Source organism: Pseudorca crassidens, chromosome 8, assembly GCF_039906515.1.
Source record: "Pseudorca crassidens isolate mPseCra1 chromosome 8, mPseCra1.hap1, whole genome shotgun sequence".
Lineage (NCBI taxonomy): Eukaryota > Metazoa > Chordata > Mammalia > Artiodactyla > Delphinidae > Pseudorca > Pseudorca crassidens.
The window spans coordinates 84,886,693-84,912,764 of NC_090303.1; the positions used below are offsets into that span (position 1 = coordinate 84,886,693).

Sequence of the window (26,072 nt, forward strand, 5' to 3'; positions counted from 1 at the left end):
AAAGAATTAGCTCACCCCAAAATGTCAAACGTGTAGAGATTGAGAAAACTTGCTGTAGTCTGTGCTCCTACATAAGGCCAACCTTGTACACTCGGCCTAGTCCCCTCTTGCCTACTCAAGGACATTGCCCAGTGATTCTCCCCTCTACTGAACATTCACGTCAGCATTAAGATATTATTTCTCCCGTCTTCAAAATGAGACAAAACAAAAACCTCTGATTGCAGTTCCTCGTCCAGATACCACTCCATTGTTCTGCTCTTCTTTACAGCAAAACTCCTTGAAAAAAATTACCTATTCTCACTGATTCCAATATCTTCCATTCTCCCCCTCATTCCCTCTGCTTCAGCTACACTGGCCTCCTTACTAGGCCTTGAACTTACCAGATGTAGTCCTGCCTTGAGACATTTGCACTCCCTGTTCCCTCTGCCTGGAAGGCTCTTCCAGACACCCACGTGACTTTCTTCCTTACCTCCTTCAATTCTTTGTGACTTCTTTATTCAAATGTCACCTTCTCAGTGAGACCTACCCACATCACTCTATAGACACTTGCAACTCCTCCCCTCCCCAAACAGACACCTGGAATTCCTCTTCCACTTACCCTGCTCTGTTCTTCTCTATAGTGCTTATCTTCTTATAGCATATGTAATTTTCTTATTATGTTTACTTCTGTCTCTCCCCAACCCCACTAGAGTATAATCTTTATAATTTTCACAAGAGTAGGAGTTTTTGTGGGTTGTTGTTGTTCATTGCTATATTCCCATTGTTTACAACAGTGCCTGGACCAGAGTACTCAATTAATAATTGTTAAGTAAATGTATGTTAACCTTCTAAAGGATTTAGACTTTATCCTAAAAGCCAAATGTAGCCATTGAAAGACTTTAAGCAACACAGTAGCATGCACAGTTGTGCATTTTGGGAAAAATCACTCTGAAGACTAGGTGATGAATGGATTGGAGCCAAGAGAGGATACAGAATGACCATTAGGGGGTTGCTAAAGAAACCCCAGCAAAAGATGATGATGGGCAAAGATAGCTGAAAGTGGGCAGATTCAAGGTACATTTTGGAGCTAGAAACAACAGGACGTGGTGATGGGTTATACATAGCATATGAGGAAATAGATTTCAAGGAGGACTCCAAGATTTTGGCCTGAACAAGTATGTGTGTATATATATACATATATATATACACGCATATATATATGTATGTATATATATATACACACACATATATGTTTACATATTTACATGTGTATTTCCACACATACATATATATGTATATTTGTGTGCATGTTTGTGTATGGCAGACATTTTGTCTTTTTTCTATAATTTCCCAGTGCCTGGACATAATAGATGCTCAGAAAATGCCAATTTTAAGTCATGAGTCAATAAATACTTTTGAAACTTACAATTGTCAAAGAGTCACTTGGAAAATGTGATGTGGAAGAAAGAGTTTTAGAATCAGAGATGGCCCCTCCTCCCACTTCCATCACTCGCCTTGTGACCTTGTGTTTGAGGGACCTGTGGTTATGAGATTAAATGGGATAACGTCTATGAAAGTGGTTGGCACATATCAGTAGGTTCTTGGTAAGTCCTAGTTTTCTTCCCAAGCATTTTAGTATAGGTGGTGGCGGCAGTGATGCACCACCCAGATCCCCCTTCAGGAATGAGGAACTATTTCCTCCAGCCACTGGGAGTACCACCAACAGGAAACCCTTGGCTGTCAGTTCCCTTAGGAGTTATTGACTGGAGAGGGCCATTTTGCCTGAGGTCGCCACCCCGCTTTCTCAAGGATATCCTTCATCCAGTGATTGATCAAGACAGAGGTATAAAAGGCCTAGCCCCTTGCCCCAACTCTGGACAATGCTAAAGGGCCATTAGCTTTAGAGTTTCCAGTAGGGTCTCCTGGGGCCTTCCTTGAGACTGCATCACAGTCCAGCCTCTCCACCTGCCCAATCCTGCTTCCTTCCCCTCCTTTCCATGGTCTTGGTCCCATGTGCCCTCCCCCAAAACTTTCATCATGTTAATCGCCCTCTCAGGGTCACCTTATCCATTTTGTTTGTCCCTGTGAAGCAGACAGCTCTGCTGATAGCTCCAGTTGTCAGACTGTCTTTATTGTGTTTTTTTTCAGATGAGAATATACAAAAAATGTATGTGGATAAGCTTTTTATGCTATGTAGGACCTCTCCTCTTAAGTCAAACATACGATGTTTGCTAGTATAATCCCTTCATGAAGTAGAAAAATTATCAAACAGCAAAATTTATATTTGTAGTGAAAATTTAGTTTCTATAAAACATGATACTTAATAGGCTTTTAATTGGGCACACATTTATCAAACATTTTGAATTCTTATGGGCTACTTTTTATTGATATATAACTAAAATAACATAAAATTCACCCTTTAATAAAGTGTACCTGTCAGTGACTTTTAGGATATTCACAGGTTTGTGCGACCATTATCACTATCCGATTCCAGGACATTTCATCACTTCAAAAAGAAACCCTCTCCATTCCTCCCTTCCCCCAGCCCTTGGCAACCACTAATCTTTTAATCACTATGGATTTGCCTGTTCTGAACATTTCATATAAATGGAGTCATACAATATGTGGCTTTTTGTGTCTGGCTGCTTTCACTGAGCATGATGTTTTCAAGGTTCATCTATGTTGTAGCATGTATTTGTACTTCATTCTTTTTCATGACTGAATAATATCACATTGTATGGATATATCATATTTTGTTTATCTTTTCATCTGTTGATGGACATTTGGGTTGTTTACACTTTTGGGCTATTGTGAATAATGCTGCTATGAATGTGTACAAGTTTTTTGTGCAGACATATGTTTTCAGTTCTCTTACATATAAATCAAGGAGTAAAATTTCTGGGTCATATAGTAACCATGTTGTTTTTTGTTTTTTGGGTTTTTTTTGACCGTGCTGCGTGGCATGTGGGATCATAGTTCCCAGGCCAGGGGTTGAACCCACGCCCCCTGCATTGGAGGTGTGGAGTCTTAACCACTGGACCACCAGGGAAGCCCAGTAACTCTATGTTTAACTCTCAAACTATTTTCCAAAGTGGCTGTACCATTTTACAATCCCATTAGCAATGTATGAGTGTTCTAAACTCTCTGCATCCTCACTGATATTTATTATTGTCTATCTTTCTGATTTTAGATATCCTAGGGAATGTGGAGTGGTATCGCAGGTGTTTTTTTTTTTTTAATTTATTTATTTTTGGCTGTGTTGGGTCTTTGTTGCTGCCCGTGGGCTTTCTCTAGTTGCGTCGAGTGTGGGCTCCTCTTCGTTGTTGTGCGCGGGCTTCTCATTGAGGTGGCTTCTCTTGCTGCAGAACACGGGCTCTAGGCGCGCGGGCTTCAGTTGTTGTGGTGTGCGGGTTCTAGAGCACAGGCTCAGTAGTTATGGTGCATGGGCTTCGTAGCTCCGCGGCATGTGGGATCTTCCCGGACCAGGGCTCGAACCCATGTCCCCTGCATTGGCAGACGGATTCTTAACCACTGTGCCACCAGGGAAGCCCCTCAGGTGGTTTTGATGTGCATTTCCCTAATGACTAATGATGTTGAACGTCTTTTCATGTGCTTATTGGCCATTTGTATACCTCCTTTGGAGAAATGTCTATTCAAATCCTTTGCCCATTTTTAAATTGGGGTTTTTTTGTTGTTGTTGCTGAGTTTTCGGAGTTCTTTATGTATTCTTGATATTAAACCCTTATCAAATGTATGATTTGCAAATATGTTCTTCTATTCTGTAGGTTGTCTTTTCACTTTTCTGATAATGTCCTTTGATTCATAAAATTTTATAATTTTGATGAAATCCTATTTATCTATTTTTTCTTTTGTTGCTCATGCTTTTGGTGTCATATCTGAGAATCTATTGCCAAATCCAAGATAATGAAGATTCACCTCTATGTTTTCTTCTAATAGTTTTATGGTTTTAGCAGTTATATGTAGGTCATTGATACACTGAGGATTAATTTTTATATATGGTGTGAGTTAGGGGTCTAGCTTTATTCTGGAAATCCAGTTATTGCAGCACCATTTGTTGAAGAGATTATTTCCCCATTCAATGTACTTGACACACATGTCAAAAGTTCATTGGCCAGGGCTTCCCCGGTGGCGCAGTGGTTGAGAGTCCACCTGCCAATGCAGGGGACACAGGTTCGTGCCCCGGTCCGGGAGGATCCCACATTCCGCGGAGCGGCTGGGCCCGTGAGCCATGGCCGCTGGGCCTGCGCGTCAGGAGCCTGTGCTCTGCAACGCGAGAGGCCACAGCAGTGAGAGGCCCGCGTACCGAAAAAAAAAAAAAAAAAAAGTTGGCATGCTATAAAGCACAGGGAGCTCAGCTCGGTGCTCTGTGAGGACCTAGATGGGTGGGGTGGAGCGGGTAGGAGGGAGGTCCAAGAGGGAGGGGATATAGTATACATATAGCTGATTCACTTCATTGTACAGCAGAAACTAACACAACATTATAAAGCAACTATACTCCAATAAAAAAAAAATTGGCTTATTCTAATCAAAATGCAAACAAGGCTCAAACACTACGTTTGGTTGATATGTCTCTTAAAACTCTGTTAATCTGTGGGTTTCCTTTTTCTCCTTCTCCTTGAAATGTAATGGTGAAGAAAACAGGCTATTTGTTCTGTAGAGTTTTCCACATTATATATTTTCCAGGTTACATCCCTAAGATATCATTTAACATATTCTCTGTCCTTTTATTTCCTGTGAACTGGTAGTTAGAGCTAAAACTTTGACTTTATTCAGATTCTGGGTTTTTTTTTTTTTTTTTTTGTAAGAATACTTCATCGACATAATGTCTGCTGGTTTCTTTTTGCTGTGCTAGCAGCCATTGATTATCATTGCTTAGATCTATTATGTCATTAGGGGTTACCACCCTCGCATTTTGTTTTTGTGTTATTTCATTTTGTTTTTTATGACTGACTTATTGGCAAGATCAGTCTAGCTATTATGGAGACTGTCCCTCTGGATTTGTTAGATCATTTCACATGCCATTTAACTTGTTCCTTTGTCCCCTGAAAGTTCCTATAAACTGGACATTAGCACTTATATCTTCATTAATTCAAGTTAATGTTTTTGGCATAATTACTCCATAGGTGATATTGTGTACTTCATATTATATCATGTTAGTGGGTATATATTGTCTGCATGCACTTATTTTGAAGGCCCCTCTCCAAAGCATGTTGATACTCATCAGTGTACCCACACTCCATGTTAAAAATCAGCTGTAACCTTTTTAAAAGGCTTTTTTTAAAAAAAAATAATAAATTTATTTATTTATTTACTTTTGGCTGCATTGGGTCTTCATTGCTGCGCAAGGGCTTTCTCTAGTTGCATCAAGCGGGGGCTACTCTTCGTTGTGGTGTGCAGTCTTCTCATTGCAGTGGCTTCTCTTGTTGTGGAGCACGGCCTTTAGGCACGCGGGCTTCAATAGTTGTGGCTTGCGGGCTCTAGAGTGCAGGTTCAGTAGTTGTGGCGCATGGGCTTAGTTGCTCCGCAGCATGTGGAATCTTCCTGGACCAGGGCTCGAACCCGTGTCCCCTGCATTGGCAGACAGATTCTTAACCACTGAGCCACCAGGAAGTCCTAAAAGGCTTTTAAAATAATTTAATAATTTTAAATTTAGTTCAGAATAAATCTTTCATTTTGTTCTTGGAATTTAAAATGGTTATATATTTATGTAACTATATGAGATGGTTTTCAGTTGATTGGTTAATATCATTTTATTTTTGTAGATTTTCTTCCTTCTTATTATGAAGAATTTTTAACATATACAAAGGTGGGCTAGCTCCCCATCCACTTCTCCCGCCTTATCAAAAGGATTGATAAAGATTGTGTTATCAAAAATTGTTTTTAATGAGATATAATTCATGTACCGTAAAATTCACTTTTCCAAGTGTACAATTCAGTGGTTTTTAATATATTCACAAAATTGTGTAACCATCACCACTATCTAATTTCGGAACATTTTCGTCACCCTAAAAAGAATCCCTGGGCTTCCCTGGTGGTGCAGTGGTTGAGGGTCTGCCTGCTGATGCAGGGGACACGGGTTCGTGCCCCGGTCCGGGAAGATCCCACATGCGGCGGAGCGGCTGGGCCCGTGAGCCATGGCCGCTGAGCCTGCACATCCGGAGCCTGTGCTCTGCAGCGGGAGAGGCCACAGCAGTGAGAGACCCACGTACCGCACACACACACAAAAAGAATCCCTGTACTCCTTCTTCTCTCCCCCAGCTCCTGGCAACCACCAATCTCCTTCTCTATGGATTTGCCTATTCTGGACATTTTTGAATAAACAGAATCATATAATATGTGGTTTTTTGTGATTGGCTTCCTTCACGTAGCATAATCTTTCAACATTTATCCATGTATCAGTATTCCACTTTTTTATTGCCAAATAATATTCCGTTGTATGGATATACCATATTTTGTTTACTCGTCAGTCCATGGACATTTGGGTTTTTTCTATTTTTGGGCTGTTGTGAATAATACTGCTATAAGCAGCAATGTACACATCTTTGTGTGGACGTATGTTTTCATTTCTCTTGGGTATACACTTAGGAGTGGAATTGCTGGTTCCTATATTATTTTGAAGCAAATAAATGACTTATATAATTTTATCCACACATATTTCAGTATGTATATCTAAAAGATAAGGACTCTTGGGGAGTTCCCTGGTGGTCCAGTGGTTAGGACTTGGTGCTTTCACTGTCATGGCTGGGGTTCAATCCCTGGTCGGGGAACTAAAATTCCACAAGCCATGTGGCACAAAAAAAAAAAAGAAAAGGATTCTTGTTAACATAGCCACAATAATATTATTCCACCTAAAAATTAACAATTCTTTATGTCATAAAATATTCAGTGTTCAGATTTCTAGTGGTCTCACCCATGCTTTTTGCCCCAGTTTTTATGAATCAGTATTCACATAAGGCTTACTATTGAACCCTAGGGGTCTTCCCAGGACAGACCCCCCCTGACCCCCACACCATGTCCTCTGCCTGCTGCTTGTTTGTAGAAAAGCTTTAGTCTCTCAGGCCTCCCCTAAGTCACAAAAGGCTGGCTCAAGAGTTAATGTCTGGAAGAATGTGAACATGTAACAAAAGATAGCAGTTGGGCCAGGAGAACTGGTGACAACTTAAACAATAGATCAGCCATATAGTGTAGTCACAGAACCTTTAGTTCCTCCCTGAAGGACATAGACGACAGTGTCTGATGTGCATTCCTGAGTTGTTTTACAGATACTGTAAACCCCACCAGATGGAAGAAGCTAACTGCATGATGACCATGAACACTTAGCCCCCAGACAGGCTGGAGCCTGAAGACTGATGATGTTAACCCCTGTGACATCCCCCTGTTACCTCACCATCAACCAATCAGAGAATTATGCACAAGCTGATCACACACCCTGTGACTCTCCCTCACCTTGCCTTTAAAAACCCTTATCTAAAATCCGTCTGGGAGTTCAGGTCTTTTGAGCATTAGCTGCCCCTACTCCTTGTTCGGCATCTGCAGTAAACGCTGCACATTCCTTCCTTGGCTTTACTGTGCATGGGTGAGTGGACCCAAGTTTGGTTTGGTAATGCTACTAAAGGGTGAATGTTATTGCAATTCGTTGGTATACCTCTTAAGTTGCTCTCTTTTAAAACAGCTTTATTGAGATATAATTCACATAACATATAATTTACTGATTTAAGATGAAGTCAGTGTTGTTTCATCTATCTCACCATCCACTCCTCCCATGTTATTTAAATTTTTTTTGAGATATAATTCACATAACATAAAATTCTCCCTTTTCAAGTGTACAATTCAGTGGTTTTTAATATGTTAACAAAGTTGTGTAACTAATGCCAGTCAAGATTTTTAATATATTCACAGAGTTATACAATCATCACAAGTCTCTTTTTAATCTATAGATTTTATTTCCCTTCAAATCTTTTTCCTCTGGAATTTTTGTTGAAGAAATTTGCTTGTTTATCCTGTAGAATATCCATAGTCTGGATTTTGCTTTTTGCATCTCTGTAGTATTTTTTAATGTTCCTCTGTCCTCCATATTTCCTATAAATTGGTGGTTAGATATAGACCTCTGATGGGATTCAGGTTCAATTTTTTCCTACAAGACTACTTCATAGTCATGTTTACATTCTAGAGGCATGTATGTTTCAACTTTCTTTTTGTGATAACAGCACTGGTTGATGCTCAGTGGGTTGATCTCTGAATTCATTAGAGATTGCAAAATGGTGATAGTCTATCACTCATTATTTATTACTTGGAATACTCCTATAAAAAGAAAATTTTCTTCATCTATTATTTGGTTAATGCTACAGTTTCTTTATAAAAATTAATATTGATTAATTTTGATTTTCATATTTTAGAGCCATAGACTTTTTTTTTCAGGTCTCAAACATTTTTGTAAGCAGTGCTTTCTAATGCTTCATGGGTAAAATACCTGCCCACAGGGCCTGAAAGTAGCAAAATAAGGAGGCGGGGCCCGTGGGACATGAAATTTGCACCAAGAGGATACGCATCCTCAGCTCCAGCAGATTTTCTTTTTTCTTTTCATCACGTAAGGTTCTCCTACATGAAACGTCACGCAAAAAAAAAAAAAAAAAAAAATCCACCAGATCTAAGAATCTTGAAAAGTTTTGTTTCCCTTGAGGAATTAATATGGTTTTCCCTTACCACTCATAAACGTCAGTGAACAATCTATTTTCCCACTTTGCACTGTGCCCAGTAAGTTCAAAGCCAAATTTTCTGTTTAATTTTGGAACAATAGGAATTCCTGATCTGTACATCTACATTTTTCTTTGATCTTGATCCTCCGTACCTGTTCCTGTCTTCCAGCTGATTCAAATTTTCTATGAGCAAAAAGGAATTTGAACAAAAACATTTACATAGCCATCAGTCATCTATGAAAGAACATTTTTCTTGGGACTCTTAATTCACTGCTGGGTGTTATTTTAACAATCCTTCTAACGTAATAAGCCTGAAACGGCTTCTCATTGGGGTCTTAATTTGTATTCTATGATTACTGGTGAGCTTGAACATCTTCCCATGTTTGTTAACCAGGTTTAAAACTGTTTGCCTGGGACGTGGCTTATATTGAATTAGGGAGGAGTTCCGCCAGTCGACTGAAAGACAAGACAAATGAAACCTCATTCTTACAGTTAAGCTTTGACTCCGCCCCCTGTTTTTTTCCCCTCGAAGAGAGCTCTTTGTGTAGTGTGGGAAAGGGATCTCAGCCTGTAAAGCTGGCAGAACACAGTACTGCCTCAAAATATCTGTATTATGTGCGCGTCCCGTTCCTGAATCCTGACACGCCTGGAGTCGCCACTGGGACTCTCTGCAGGCGTGGCCTCTCTCACTCGGCCTTCGATTGGCTCGCCTGATCCCGCAGGAGTCACCACGACGCGGTCTTGCTTAGCGCGGTGGATGCGAGTGATGAGTGGCTGCTTCTGCCTTTCTCTCCCCCCACTTTTTTTTTTAGCCATAGCTATGGTTACCACGTCTCTCCCCGCCTCCCTCCACCTACCAAGAAGACGACTGGCCATTGGTTCTCTGTCACCAAGTCCGTCAGTCATTGGCCGCTGGTGAGACAGGGCGCTCCCCCTTCCCCTGTCTCCCGGGTCTCTTGAGGAGCCCAGGAAGGAGCCTCAGCTAGTGCCGCCGGGCCACGGGCTGCCGCGATCGGATTGCAGCCGTCGTTAGCGGGTCATGTCGGCCGCCCAGGGCTGGGACAGGAACCGCCGGAGGGGAGGAGGCGCCGCAGGCGGTGGCGGCGGCGGCGGCGGCGGAGGTAGCGGGGCCGGCGGGGGCAGTGGGGGCAGCGGGGGTCGGGGGACCGGCCAGCTCAACCGCTTCGTGCAACTCTCCGGGCGGCCGCACCTGCCAGGTGAGTCGTAGGGCACGATCCTGACAGCTCGCGGGCGCGGCGGGAAGGTGATTGCTACCTTTCCTTTTCTCCCTGTCTTTCTTTTCCTTGGGAGGAGGAAAGGCAGGCCTCACGCATAGCAAAGCGACTGGGGCTTAGAGAAAAGGAAAGGTGTCTTTGAGGTCGGGGAGGGAACAGGAACACAGCGGAAAATAAAAAGTATTTTTGCTCTGTTGAAAGGTCTGTGCTGAGAGTTGTGTTTTCTTTTCAAAGGAGAGGCCGCTGTCTCATTGACATTCTCAGATGTTTCGCTTACTCGATTCCCAGTCTCGTCCTCTTCCGCAGTTTGATCTTGTAAAAGAAAGACATTGGCGCCTAGCTGTGGGAAATATTTTTAAGGAGAGAAAAGGGAAGAGCATCCCAAAGAGTGATTTTTGTAAAAAAAAAACCACCTCGAGTGTGTAAGAGTTAGGCATTCTGAAACAAGAAAGGAGGAGGAAGTGGGGTGGGTGGGAGGTGGGTGGGAAACAGAACCAAGAGAATTAGGGAAAACTAGTTGAATTATTAATATTTTGGAAGGTACAGAGACAGAATAGATAGTGTGTATGGATTTTAATGGGAGAAAATGAAGATCAGGAATATACTCAGTGACAAAATTATGCAGTGTCTACCATATGAAAACAGCTGATTGAGAACTGGAAAAATGTACCCAGTGTGATTATTTCACGTTTTTGCCTACGATTTCCTATCCTTGTGTCCTTGTGTTCAAATGACTTGAAAGACAGACAAATCAAATCGATGTGTGTGTGCAGCAAATTTAAAGAACTACATTTGTAAGTGAATATTCAGTATAGTAGAATAAAGGTGTACTGCCCAGAATGTCAGGTATTATATTGGGCAAGCTTATTTTTACCATGACGAGAACTATCAAGAATGTGTGTTAATCTTTCACCATGTTTTTTGTGAATAAGATTGAAGTTGATTTTACCAGTGATATATTTGTTTAGCTGATGAGTTTTGAGAATATGAGGGTTTTTGAATTGTGTTTACTACCATGCCTTGTACTTCCAAGTAGTAAAAAATTATTATTTGATTAATTTGAAGATAAAGGGAATTTTGCATATTCAATGAGACAATTGCTTGTGTTTGTGATAAGGTTATTGATGTATGCTAGAAATGCACCATTTATATGTGCCATTAAAATTAACAGTGAAGCAGTTTTAGTCAAATATATAATACACCAAAAGTTGGATTTGAGATGATAGTATCAGACTGGGTATTCTTAAAATTGCTAAATATATGCTCTTTAACATGAAAAAAAGGAGAAATCTTTTTTTCTTACCCCAAATTAATAGCAAAAAATTTCATTTTTGTGTATTGACAGTTTAGAAGATAAATCTGTTACCAAAGACTATAACCAGTTTGTCCTCTACTACTGCAATCTTAGGTCTTTGATCTTAGATTAATTATACCATAGGCTTCATATAGGCATTCATATAGGCTCGAAGAAACTGGTTGGTGCACTTCCTCACTGCCACCACCTGATGGCAGTGGAGGCCATAATTTCTGAAAAGGGGGTTAGGTGTGGAGCTATCTCTGCATTCTCTTAGCACACAAGGCCAAGAACACCCATTTGCCCAGAGGTAAAGATAAATGTGTTTAAACTGTGAAAATTCATGCAGTGGAACCATCAGCTCTTCTTTTCTGCTTTCTTTTCTCCTTGACTGGCACTTAATTCTTCCTTTCCCAAGTAGGAAGCCTCTGTCTTCTCTTCACTCTCAGAATTAAGAACATCTGATGTTTCAGTATATACTTTGAAATTCTTTCACACCAATTCTTTATTTTTACAAGTATTGCAGTTTAAGCCTTACCTCTCCCCTTGATTGAAAGATTTTATTTTGATATGTTTAAAAAGATTTTAGGTGATGGGGAGGGGTAGAAATCTCTAGGCCTGTTTTATGGTTGACCATGGAGGTTAAAAAATAATAAGTTTTTGAACTAACTTTCTCCCGCCTTTGAATTCTAATCCCATTTTCCATTTTTCATCTTTCTCTAGCAAGATTTTCAGATACTGGGCACTCAGAACCCTTTCTTACTTTTTTGCACATCTACCCTCTCTCTAGCCCCCAAAGAAACAAAACAATAAAATCAAAACAACCTGGTCTTGGAGTGTTCTCTCTTTCAGTGATAGCATCTTTATTCCTGCAGTTATACACACCTGAAACTTGGGCATCCTCCTTAAGGGTTTCCTCTTCCTTGCATTTCAGGTGTAATCAGTCACCAAGTCCTATTTATTTTATTTGTGGCAGTCCATGCTGCCATCATCCCTGATTTAGGTCTCCTGCACCAGCTTTCTAAGCAGTCTTCCTGCTTCTACTCTTACCCTGCAGTGTGTACAGCACACTAATCTTTTGCAAGCACAAGTCTGTTCTCATCTCAGCTTACAACCCTTTACTAGCTTTTCATCGCTCTTAAGATGAGGCAAAAGTCCTTAACATGGCCCAAAAGCCACCGCATGGTCTGGCCCCTCTCTAGCTCTCCAGATAACCCTACATCATGTTGTCTTGCTCTTTGATCTTTTTCTGCCTCCTTAGATCATGCTCCCTTCTGCCACAGTGCCATTGTACTTACTATTCCATCATCCAGCAACCCTCTTACTCCTCCTGTTCTTTTTTTTTTTTTTTTTTTGCGGTACGCTGGCCTCTCACTGTTGTGGCCTCTCCCGTTGCAGAGGACAGGCTCCGGACGCGCAGGCTCAGCGGCCATGGCTCACGGGCCCAGCCGCTCCGCGGCATGTGGGATCTTCCCGGACCAGGGCACGAACCCGTGTCCCCTGCATCGGCAGGCGGACTCTCAACCACTGTGCCACCAGGGAAGCCCTCTCCTGTTCTTTTTTTAAACTTATTTTCCGTTGGATCTCAGCTTGATCACACTGTTTTTCAGGGAAGTCTTCTCTGACCTTCTATTTGTTCTTTTCTCCCTATACACACTCATGCTATCATGTGGTTCTCCTTGGGCATGTATTACCATTTGTGTGTGATTCCTTGATATGCATGATTTGCTACTCTTTATATATACATATACACATATACATCAAATATATATGTATATATACATGTATACATACACACACATATATATTCTTAAATTCTAAAATAATACATTGGCATTATGTGTAAGCAACTAAGTTCTTGTGAATGTGATTGGTTAGTGTGGTTCAATTCCCTGTAGCCCCATTGACTCTGGACAAATGGATACAATCAATTTCTTAAACATAAAAATAGTGGACTAGACTCTGCATCCACGGTGACAGCACAAATAATGTTTTGTGAAACCTTGTTTGAGCAGCTTCTTACTTTTTTTCTGTCTCCTAAAATACAGTAGTGATTATGTGTTTGCCCCATAGGCCAAGAAATTCATAGCTTCTTAGTCCTGGATTTCTCCTAACTCATAATCTCCATATACACAGTAAAGCACAGGGACAGTGCTCTCTGTAGAATAAGTATGCAGGTGTAGAGCTCAGGGGCAAGGAGATCATGGGGACAATGAACCCACATTACTATTGTGATTTAACTGTGTGAATTTGAGTAAATGCCATGTGTTTCTTGGGGAAACAGTTAAACATTGTTGCTAATGTAGGAACTGGAAAACTGACAAAGAGGAGGAAAAATATAACAATTGGTAAAGCTGGGTAAAAATAATACTGAAAATCTTAACTTAAAAATTTTCAATGTGATATATGTTCATGATATAAGATACAAATGGTACAAATGGTAAAAGGCAGATTTTCCTTCTTCCTTTGACCCAAGCTAATTGGCTTGTGTGTGTGTGTGTGTGTGTGTGTGTGTGTGTGTGTGTGAGAGTGTAGGAGGGGAGAAAAATGGTAGCATTTCTTTGTTTGGATGGGCATTTAAAACGTTTACAGTCTTGCTAATCCAAAGGATGATACAGTTAATATCCCTTTAGAGTAAATTGCTAGACGTACAATTGCTGGGTCAAAGGATATGTGCTATTTAAATTTTGATAGATATTGTCAAATTGCCCTTCAGAGACGTTGTACCAGTTTGTGTTCCACTATTGGTGCTGGAGTTCTGGCTTTCCATACCTTTGGTAACGGTGTGGGTTATTAAACTTTTTTTACATTGCCAATTTAAAAGGTATATTTTTCTTCATCTTTTGTATAAGAACCATACAGCCATATTTGTTTCCTTTATTTATAACATCTGCTTATCATTCTTATTCATCTGGTTATATTTTTTGTTCATTTTTCTACTGGGATGTTTAATACTGTTTATAGGAGCTCTGTTTTACGGAAATTAGTTGCCTTGGTTATGTGTTGCAGATATTTGTCACAGTTTCATTTAGCTTTTAACCTTGTTTATGGTATATTTTTTCAGCAGAAATTAAAGTTTTTTTGTAGTTGTAATTATTAATCTTTTTTTGGATTTTAGGGTTTTTTGTCATAAGAAAGGCCTTTCCTATTTCAATATTATTTCTAATTAAAATTCTTGTGTTTTTCCTGGTAATTTTATAATTTATTTTTAAGTTAAGTTATTCGTACAAAATTTAAGTTATGTAAAGTATTCAGGTAGGAATTTACTATTCTTCTAGGTGGCTACCCAGTTATCACAGTATTGAAATATTATCTATAGGTGTACTTAGTTCCTACATATAATTTGGCACTCTTACTGGACTTTTTATTGTGTTTCATTGATCAGTTTACCTATTTATACCTAGTGACCCCATTCTTTGATTATAGTCCTCTCTCATTCTACTTCTTGGAGTTTTCCTGAATATTCTTTGCTTGTTCTGTAAAACTTAGAATTAGTTTATCGAGCTCCCCTCCCCCATCTTTTGGTATTTTTATTGATACTGCATTATATTTGTAGACTGATTTAGAGATCATTGACATCTTTTTGAGGTTCAGTCTCCTGTTCAGGAACAGGGTGTACATTCATTTCTTGTTGTTCAAGAGTTCTTTTGTAGCCCTGATAACATTTTAAAGTTTTTTTCATGTAGACCTTTCACATTTCTTTTATGTTTATTCCTGGTGTTTTATCTTTTTTGTTGCTATTGTAAATGGGGTTTCTATTGCTATTATGTCTTTTATCTTGTTGTTTGAATATGGTAATGCTATTAATTTCTGAGTATTAATTTTGTACCTGGCCACCTTTGGAATTCTCATACTATCTGTAATGGTTTCCCAGTTGTTTTTCTAGGGTTTTGCAGCTAAATAATCATATCATTACCAAGTAAAGATAATTTTATCTCCTCCTTTCCAGCTTTTATACTTATTTCTTTCTTTTGTCAAATTGATTTGGCTAGTACTTTCCAAAAATATTAAACAATAAGATAGTAGTGGATCTTTGCCTTATTCCTGACATCAATTCGAGTTTTTTTTTTTTTTTTTTTTTGCGGTATGCGGGCCTCTCACTGATGTGGCCTCTCCCGTTGCGGAGCACAGGCTCCGGACGCGCAGGCCTAGTGGCCATGGCTCACGGGCCCATACGCTCCGCGGCACGTGGGATCTGCCCGGACCGGGGCACGAACCCGTGTCCCCTGCATCGGCTTTCCTGTTAAGATTAGACCTGACTTTAGGTTGAAGTACACATATTATGTTAAAGTAGTCAGCTCTTACCATTTTATTAAGATTTTTTAAAATATGGAAGGAAAATTTAGCCTCTGTGGGAATTATGTAATTTTTTTCCTTTGGTTACTATTGTGGTGAATTGTACTAGTAGATTTACTATTACTGGACCATCCTTGCTTTCCTGAATCAATTCACTTTGTTATTGTGTATTATTATTTTAAAATGTGCTGCTGGGTTCTATTTGCTAAACTTTATCTAGAAATTTTGCATCATTCTTCTTAAGCTAAATTGCTTTGTAGTTTTCTTTTATGTATTTTATCTTTGTTAGATTATGCCACTTTCATAAAAGTAATTTCAAACTTTTCTTTCTTTTTCTATGCTTTTGTCTTTCCCTGTCCAGTTAAATGGCATTGAAGTTAAAGATTTGGTTGAATTGCCTGTGAAATTACTTGGACCTTGAATATTTTGGGGGGAGAATTGCTCTTTGACAATTATCTCCTTACTTCTATGATAATTCGACTGCTTATAGTTTATATCTTTGAGAGGAAGATTTGCTAGCTTATATTATCCTAGAAAATAATCCGTTTCATCTAAGTTTTCAAAATTATTTGTGTGAAGTAGGCAAGATACTCTTTAACGATTAAAAAAAAATTTCCTGTGTCTGTGACTACATTATCACTTTACTCATTATCACTTCTTATTTTGTACATGTGAGGCCTTGCCCTTTTTTTGGTTTGTTTTTGTTTAGAACCAGCTCTTGGATTTTTTTTTTTAATAAATTTATTTATTTATTTACTTTTGGCTGTGTTGGGTCTTCGTTGCTGTGCACGGGCTTTCTCTAGTTGCAGTGAGTGGGGGCTACTCTTGGTTGTGGTGCAGGGGCTTCTCTTGTTGCGGAGCACGGGCTTTAGGCACGCAGGCTTCAGTAGCTGTGGCTTGCGGGCTCAGTAGTTGTGGCTTGTGGGCTCTAGAGCACAGGCTCAGTAGTTCTGGTGCATGGGCTTAGTTGCTCCATGGCATGTGGGATCTTCCCGGACCGGGGCTCGAACCCGCGTCCCCTGCATCGGCAGGCGGACGCTCATCCACTGCGCCACCAGGGAAGCCCCACTCTTGGATTTTTAAAAAAATTAGTTCTATTATTTTTCTCTCTTTTCTTATTTATTTATTTTTTCTTTCATGTTTTAAATCCTTCCTTTAGGTTTCCTTCGGTTTATTTTGTGGTTGTTTTTCTGTCTTCTTATGTTAGTTGCTTAATGTTCTTTTCATTCTTTCTAAGTGTTTAAATTATGAGTTTTTTCCTGAATACTACTTGAGTTGTGTCTTGTAGGTTGTAGGCTTCTTGTAGTTATTTTCTAAATATTTTGCAGTTCAATTATTTATTTATTTTCTTTGGCACAATAGTGGTTAATCCTTTTAAACTTTAACATTTTCATTCCTGTGGTTTTAGTAGCTTTATTGAGATGCACTTCACATACTATACAATTCACCATTTAAAGTGTTCAATTCAGTGGGTTTTAGTATATTCAGATTTGTGGAATTATTACCACAGTCAATTTTAGAACATTTTCATCACTTCAAGAAGAAGCCCCATGTCCTTTAAGCTGTCACTCCCTTATCCTCCTGTCCCATCCTCCCCTACCCACTATCCCAGCTCTAAGCAACCATAGTCTACTGTCTCTATAGATTTCCTTATTAGGGACTTTTTCATATAAATGGAATCATAGAGTATTTTGTGACTGCCTTCTTTCACTTTCCATACTATTTTCAAAGTTTATTCATTTGATGCAGGTATCAGTACTTCATTCCTTTTTCTGGTTAAATAATATTCCATTGTATGGATATATACCACATTTTGTTTATCCATTGATGGAAATATAGATTGTTTTCGCTTTTTGTCTATTATGAATAATGCTGCTGTAAACATTTGTGTACAGATCTGTGTGTGGAGATACGTTTTCGTTTCTCTTAGGTATATACTGAGGTATAGAATTGTTGGGTAATTTAGTAACTCTGTGCTATATGTTTAGTCATTTCAGGGACTGTCAAACTGTTTTCCAAAGTGGCTGGAATTTTACATCCCTACCAGTGGTATAAGAGGGTTCCAGTTTCTTCACATCTTTGTCAACACTTGTTGTTATCTGACTTTTTGATTTCAGTCATCCTAGTGGGAATGAAGTGGCATCCCATTGTAGTTTTTGATTTGCATTTCCCTGATGTCTAATGATGTCAAGCACTTTTTCTTTTTCTTTCCTTTCCTTTCCTTTCCTGCTTTCTTCCTTTCTTTCTGTTTTTTTTTTTTTTTTGAGGTATGGTTGACATTGAGTATCTTTTCATGTGCTTGTTGACTAATTGTATGTCTTTGGAGAAATGTCTATTAGATCCTTTGCTCAATTTTTAATTGGATTATTTGTCTTTATTATTGAATTGTAAGAGCTCTTTGTATATTTTAGGTACGAGTCCCTTATCAGGTATATGATTTGCAAATATTTTTCCTGTTCTGTGGTTGTCTTTTCACTTTCTTAATTGTGTTCTTTGAAGCATGAAAGTTTTAAATTTTGATGAAGTCCAATTTATCTTATTTTTTTTCTTTTGTTGCTCTTGCTTTTGGTGTCATATCTAAGAATCCTTTGCCAAATCCAAGGTCATGAAGAACTCACCCCTTTGTTTTTTTCTAAGAGTTTTATAGTTTTGCTCTAACACTTATGTTTTGATTCATTTTGAGTTAGTTTTTATGTTTGGTTTGTGGTAAAGGTTATCCTAACTGACTCTCCTGTTGTGCCAGCACCATTGTTGAAAAGATTGTTCTTTCCCCCATTGAATGGTCTTGGCATTCTTGTTGAAAATCAGTTGACTTTAAACATGTTTATTTCTGGATTCTTGATTCCATTAATCTATAATATCTGTCCATGTGCCAGTACCACACTGCTTCTGTTACTGTTGCTTTGGAACAAGTTTTGAAACCAGAAAATGTGAGTTCTCCTACTTTATTCTTTTTGTTTTTTTAATATTTATTTTTTATTTGGTTGCACCGGGTCTTAGTTGCGGCTCGCTGGCTCCTTAGTTGTGGCTCCAGGGCTCCTTAGTTGTGGCATGTGAATTCTTAGTTGCAACATGCATGTGGGATCTAGTTCCCTGGCCAGGGATTGAGCCCCAGCCCCCTGCATTGGGAGCACAGAGTCTTATCCATTGCGCCACCAGGGAAGTCCCTCTCCTACTTTATTCTTTTTCAGGTTTGTTTTGGCTATTTTGGGTCCCTTGCAATTCCATATAAATTTGAGAATCAGCTTGTCAATTTGTATGAAGAACTCAGCTGGCGTTCTCATAGGAATTGTGTTGAATCTGTACATCAGTTTGGAGATACCACCATCTTAATAATGTTAAGTCCTCTAATCCCTGAACATGGGATGTTTTCCCATTTATTTGGATCTTCTTTAATTCTTTCAACAATATTTTATGGTTTTCAGAGTTTGTTTATATCTTTTTTTGGGGGGGTGAAAACAGTATTTAAAGAAAAATTTTTATTGGAGTATAGTTGTTTTACAATGTTGTGTTAGTTTCTACTGTACAGCAAAGAGAATTGGCTATACTTATACATATATCCCCTCTTTTTTGGATTTCCTTCCCATTTAGGTTATATCTTGCTTGCCTTTCTCAGTCCTGTTGTCCAGGTCCTTTACTGTGTTTTCAACAGTATTTGTACTCCTTTGTGCTACTTACAATGAAGATTTCATTTCTGCATTGGTTTTATTTTTTTCCTTCCATTTCTTTTCTGCTCTCTGCCTGCTAATATTTCATCTTTCTCTATTATCTATCTTCCTCAAGTTAGAATCACTTAAGTCTTTTCTGCCCCTGAAGTATCATTAATTTTGGTAAAGCTTATTGTCTTCCACCTCCTACCACCACCACTATAAAAGGAATACAAGCTCTCATAGCAGCACTATTTACAATACCCAAGATAAGGAAGCAACCCAAGTGTCCATCAACAGATGAATGGATAAAGAAGTTGTGGCTTATATATACAATGGATTACTACTCAGCCATAAAAAAGAATGCAATTTGGCCATTTGCAGCAACATGCATGGACTTGGAGGGCACTGTGCTAGGTGAAATAAGTCAGACAGAGAAAGGCAAATACTGTATGATATCACTTATATGTGGAATCTAAAAAAACACCTCAAACTAGTGAATAAAGCAAAAAAAGAAGCAGATACAGAGAACAAACTAGTGGGTACCAGTGGGGAGAAGTAAGTGGGGAAGGGCAATATAGGGATAGGAGATTAAGAAACTATTAGGTAGAAAATAAGCTACAAGGATATATAGTACAACATGGGGAATATAGCAAATGTTTTATAATAATTATAAATGGATTACAATCTTTAAAAATTGTGAGTCACTATATTGTACATCTGTAAAATATATAATATTGTATATCAACTATACTTTGATTAAAAAAAGGAATACAAGCTCATTATTAAAATTTGGAAAATATTGAAAACTTGAAACAAGGGGAAAATTATCTATAGCAATTCCACATAAAGACAACTGTGTCAACATTTTGATATTTTGCTTTCCTTTTAGTTCTTTATCAGTGAATTGTGTTTTATTTAATACAATATAAATAAGTACATATTACTAGTAGCAACTTGGGATTCTCCTAAAGCTGTTCTATATTTAAATGTTTTACTCATAAACATTTATGTTTTCTGTTATTTTATCAAGTAGAATCTGTTTCTTCTCAATTTATCATATTAATAACCTTTTAGGCTTTTTTCTAGTTGATGTGCTGTTTTACTTCTTTCCTTCACAGCCAAGCTTTCAGAAAGAATAGACTCTCTTGTTTAATTTCTTTTTTTCCTCTTCAGTCTATTGCAGTCTCACTTCTACCTGCATCATTCTACTCAATTGCTCTTGGTAAGGTAATAACTTCCTAACTGACAAATCCATTAGTATCTCTTAGTCTTCATCCTACCCAGTTTCTCTAGATTTTGATTTTGACTACCTCCTGTACTAAAGCCTGGGAATACATAACCAGACATGTCTGTATTCCTCTTAGTTACTAAAGAGCTCTTAGTTATCCTTTTTATTGCTTGAATTTCTCATTAGTTTTTCTTTATCTGTCCTTTAGTATTGACATCCAAGAGTATATGTTAGTTTGTTTGTTTCCCTCCTTATTCTTACGTTTTCCCCTGGGTGATATCATTACTATCCTGACAACATCCAAATCTGTCTCCAATCCAGACCTCTTTTCCTAGCCTGTTTGCCATTGCCACCCAAGTGACTGATGAGTGCCTTGAATTCAGCATGTCTGAAAACAATTTCATTATCTTTCCTGCCAAACCTGTTCTTCCCTTTATGCTCCTTATTCTAATTTAATGGCTACCTCATCAATTTAGTGAATCAAGCCAGAAATCTGAGAATCACATTAGATTCCTTTCTTTTGTTCACTCCTTATCCAATTGGTCATAAAGTTGTGTCAATTTTTCCTCTAACTTTTCTGTCTGTCCTTTTCTACCTCTCCAGCCTCGCCATTTATGTCTTTCATTTTATATTTCAGCTATAGATCTATTTGCCGTTAGTTGCCATAAATTCTTGGCAGAAGTTAGGTTGGGAGAGATTTTGAGTTGCAGTTTCCTGCAGTACCACACTGTGTCATGATTCTGCACATAACGGTTTTTCTTCCTAGATTGCCATTCTCCTACTGTCTTCTAAGACCCACCCAAGTATACTTTATACAGCTTTTTTTCTATTCTCTCTTTTAATACAAATAAGTTACTTGTACTGAGTAGTTACTGTGTATCTGCCTCTGTTCAAGGTGTTTTGCAGATATTAATTTATTTAATTCTCATAACTTTATGAGGTAATTAACTTTCTCATCCCCTTCTGTGATGAGGAACTGAGGCTTAGAGAGAAGCTACACAACTTGCACAAAGTTTATACAGCTAATAAATGTCAGAGTTAGGATTCAGACCCAGTCTGTTGGACTTCACAGTCCATGCTATTGTGCCTCTTCTTTGTGTCACCACCTTCCTTTCTATATACAAAAGATTACAGTAATTATACTGAATTGCAAGTATTTGTTTTCACACTTATCTGCTTACTAACAATGGGCTTCTTAAAGACAAAAATAATGTCTTATTCTCTGTCACCTTCCACAGAGACTAGAACACTGCCCCACTTATAGCAGACTTTTACTAAATGTTTATTGAATGAGTTAGTAATTGTCAATGTCTATAGTTATTCATGCAAAAGAGTTGAGTTTAGATTATTTTACATTACATTACATAAGTCTAATACACTTTTTTAATCTAGGAATTTAGCACATACAATTTTTGTATGGTTTTTCCACATACTTTTTTTCCAAGTACAATTTTATGTTTAGTATTATCAGAATAGTTGTTGCATCCTTCCATCTGTGCCTTGATTCCATCCCTTCCTGCCTTTTCAGAAAATTTACATTTTTATCACTTACCTGTGTCTTCAACTTCATTCTCTCCATCAAATCATCCCTATAGAATTTGAGCTTTCTCAAGCTTTATATCTCTGGTCTCTCCCTTTTCTTTCATAACCAAGTTCGTGACAGCATTGACTGAGAGTTGCTGTCTTCATTGCCATATCTCCCCATTGTCTTTGAAGTAGCTCTTGCTAAAGTCACAAATGACTTATATGTTGTCAAGTAAAGTGGTTGATTTTCAGTCTCCATCTTACCTGATCTCTCTTCATTTTGAAACGTCCTTTTTCCTTGGCTTCCTTGGCATCAGGTCTGGTTTTCTTTTTACGTGTCTGGCCTCTCATACTTAGTCTTCTTTGTTGATCCCTTTTCTTTTACCAGACCTTTAAGTTATTGGAGTTCTCAAGTCTTGGTCCCTTGCCTCTGCCCTTCTTTTTTCAACTTATTTTAGGTATTCTCTTCCAAATCCATAGTTTTCATTTTTTCATTCATATGCTAATAAGTAGGGTCACTTTGTAACTTCTGCCCGGATCTCTCTTGAGGGCCAAATACTTGCTTTCTCCATGTCTGCGCTTATATGGCTTTTACCCCTCAAGTTTATCATGTCTAAAACTGAATTTGTGACCTTTCTTTATTCTAAGAAGGAGAGCTATTGGACAGTTTTAAGCAGGGGAGTATGTGATGTGATTTACATTTTTTAAAGCTCTCTCTGATTGCCGGTTGGAGAATGGATTGTGGGAATTGGTAAAAGTGAAGCATCAAGGCCATTTAGAAAAGTATTGCAGTAGCCTCCTAAAAAGATGATGGTGGTTTGGAGTAGGGTACAGTGGTATAGGTGGTGAGAAGTCATTGAGTATGAGATATATTTTGAAAGTAGCATTAACAGGATTTACTGTGAAATATGAAGGAAAGAGAGGAATCAGGATGACTCCGAAGTTTTTGTCTTGAGCAACTTGATGGATGATGGTGTCATTAAATGTGATGGAGCAGACTGAGAGAAGCAGGATTGTGAGGGGTCAATCGAGAGTTCTGTTTTGGCTGTGTTAAGCTTGAGATGCCTGTTTGACCTCCAAGTAGAGGATATAGGGAGGCAGTCTTCATATATAAATCAAACTCAAGGGAGAGGTGGAGGCTCAGGATATAAAGTTTGGAATTCTTAGCATACAGATGGTATTTAAAGTCACTGAATTAGGTGAGATCACCAAGAAAGATTAAATAGAAATAGCGGCAGAAGACTATAACTCTTGAAGGTGAGAAGGAAAGGAGAAGCAAGTGAGGAAGGTCAGTAAAATAGGAGGAAAAGCAGGGATGCTTGGTTTCACAAAGGCCAAGAGAAGAAATTGTTCCAAGGAGGGAGAGCTCACCTTGTCAGATGTGCCTGAGAACTTGAGTAAAATAAGGTTTTAAAATGGTGGACTCTGTACTGCTATTACTGCAGTACTGTAGTTATCATTGTCGGTATAGTAGGCTTTTGTGGGGTGGCCTAGAGACTTACTAACTATATGTAACATGGGAAACGATATTCAGAATTTCAAATCACAAACTGACATAAAAATTTAGAATTTTGAAATGCAGCCTAGTTTTTAATAGCCTGTATACTTTTTTTTTTTTTTTTTGCGGTACGTGGGCCTCTCACTGTTGCGGCCTCTACCGTTGCGGAGCACAGGTTCCGGACGCGCAGGCCCAGCGGCCATGGCTCACGGGCCCAGCCGCTCTGCGGCATGTGGGATCCTCCCGGACCGGGGCACGAACCCGTGTCCCCTGCATCGGCAGGCAGACTCTCAACCACTGCGCCACCAGGGAAGCCCCAGCCTGTATACTTTTTAAGGTTCATTTTGTTTATTCTCCCTGAGCTATTTTTAAGACCATCTTTTTTAAAAAAAGCCTTTAGTGTCTTTGAACCCCCAGATCATTAGACTGTTACCAGAATCTATACTGGGCAAACTTGTAGAACACATAAAATTATGTTCACTTAAATATGTAAATATGATTTCTTACTATTGAACTCAACCTTCCCTGCCTGTCATTGTTTTTTCATTAATATTTTTTAAACTAAAAAACACTGCATACACATGATAAAATCAAATAGTATACAAGGGAGACAAAAATCTCTTTTCTCCCTAGATCCTTGATTCTCTAGTCTCTCCCCAGAGGTATCATCTGTTAGTTTCTGGTGTATCTTGCCAGAATTAGAATTCGCATATACATGCATATAGGTGTATGTTAACTTTATTTTTAAACGAATTAGAGTAGAACATAAAGTATTCTTTCTGCACCTGCCCTTTTTTCCTCTTTTTTTTCTTTTTACTGAAAATATATTCTGGGGACTGTTCTATATTAGCGCATTTAGATTGATCTGATTCTTCTTAATGGCTGAAAGTATTGCATTGTATGGATGTACACTAATTTACCAGCCACACAAATTAAAAAAAAAAAATTTATTGGTGTATAGTTGATTCACAATGATGTGTTAGTTTCAGGTGTACAGCAAGGTGCCAGCCACACAATTGATAGATATTTAAATTGTCTCTGGTCTTTTACTCTTTAAAAGCATTGTGCAATGCATAGTGATAAATATTGCCAACTTACCCTTTAGTATCTGTGTTTTCTGGTTTTTTTGTTTTTTTTTTTTTGCCGTACGTGGGCTTCTCACTGTTGTGGCCTCTCCCGTTGCGGAGCACAGGCTCCAGACGCGCAGGCTCAGTGGCCATCGCTCACGGGCCTAGCCGCTCTGCAGCATGTGGGATCTTCCCGGACCGGGGCATGAACCCGTGTCCCCTGCATTGGCAGGCGGACTCTGAACCATTGCGCCACTGGGGAAGCCCATAGTATCTGTGTTTTTAAAATTTTCTTTAAGTTACAGAATTAAAAAACTCACACTTATAGTTTATCTCTTTATGTTACTCAGCTTTCCCATCCAGCTAGTCTTTAAGTCCTTGTGCTTTATCCCCAAATAATATTCTTAGCTAAGCACTTTTATAAACATTTATTCATAACCTAATGAGGAGTAGGTAATGTTATCGTCCCCTTTTCATGGAGAAAGAAGCTGAGACCCAGAGGATAAGACATTGTCCAAGGCCATATAGCTAGCAAGGGACAGAGCCAGGATTTGGATACAGGATTTGGATACAGCAGGATGGTTCCAAAGTCCATGCTTTTAACCTCTGTGCCATCCTCGTCTCTGTTGCCTGTCTTTCCCAGTTCTGCTGTAGTTCAGGCCTTCAGTGCCTCAAATAGGACTATATTAATACAGGTATCCCCTGCTTTTACAAAGTTTGCTTTATGCCACTTCATTTCTTTCTTTCTTTTTTTTTTTGTTGGTACGCGGGCTTCTCACTGTTGTGGCCTCTCCCGTTGCGGAGCACAGGCTCAGTGGCCATGGCTCACAGGCCCAGCCGCTCCGCCGCATGTGGGATCTTCCCGGACCGGGGCACGAACCCACGTCCCCTGCATCGGCAGGTGGACTCTCAACCACTGCACCACCAGGGAAGCCCACGCCACTTCATTTTTAAGAGAGTATCTGTTTTCACTAACTGAAAGAAATCTGAAGAGGGTTTTCACTTTTATAAAAAAAAGGTGAAAAGCAAAACTTGGTTCAGCATTTGTTTTGCAGCTAGCTGTTATAGAGGCAGGGTGCACCCCAAGCAGCATGAGTGGCCTTGCCAAGCTCCTTCCCTGGGAACTGTACTCATCATCTCAGCATCGAGCCGTATAGCTTTGCACTGTGTTTGCGAGCATCTGTGCTTTTTCAGGGTTTATTTTGTGCATCGGTTAGCACAAAGGTAATTAAGGTAATTGCTTCTGTGCATTACACCATTTCGACTTAGGAAATGTTTCATTAGGAACACTCTACTTTAGAATAACAGGGGAAACCTGTAATGTTTTTGTCATTCTCAGTCTTCCTATTTCATTCTATATACGGAAACAGGATTAATCTCCCCAAAACATAACTATTATTGCTTCCAAGATCAGAATCCTTAGTGGCTTCCTGTTGCATTTAGAATTCAGCTCGATCTAATACTCTTCCTTTTTATATATGCTATACTGTCAGTGAACTTGCTCCAAGCTTTATCTAAAGTGTGATCATTGAGTTTGTCTATAAGACTAGATAGTGAAATTAGAAGTAATTAAGCCAAAAAAAA

The 26,072-nt window shown here is 38.9% G+C and overlaps 1 protein-coding gene across 3 annotated transcripts in view; it reads left to right on the forward strand.

Annotated features, from left to right (window-relative positions):
• Nucleotides 1–9,456: 9,456 nt before the first annotated feature.
• The window catches only part of KLHDC10 (kelch domain containing 10), a 59,135-nt gene continuing 42,519 nt past the window's right edge, over nt 9,457–26,072 (forward strand). Inside the window, exon 1 of one of the 3 annotated variants that reach the window (XM_067747002.1) lies at nt 9,457–9,913. In XM_067747002.1, the coding sequence (XP_067603103.1) occupies nt 9,736–9,913 (178 nt within the window). In that variant the 5' untranslated portion in view covers nt 9,457–9,735. The remainder of the gene's footprint in view (nt 9,914–26,072) is intronic. The other 2 variants (XM_067747003.1, XM_067747004.1) reach the window with 2 other exon arrangements.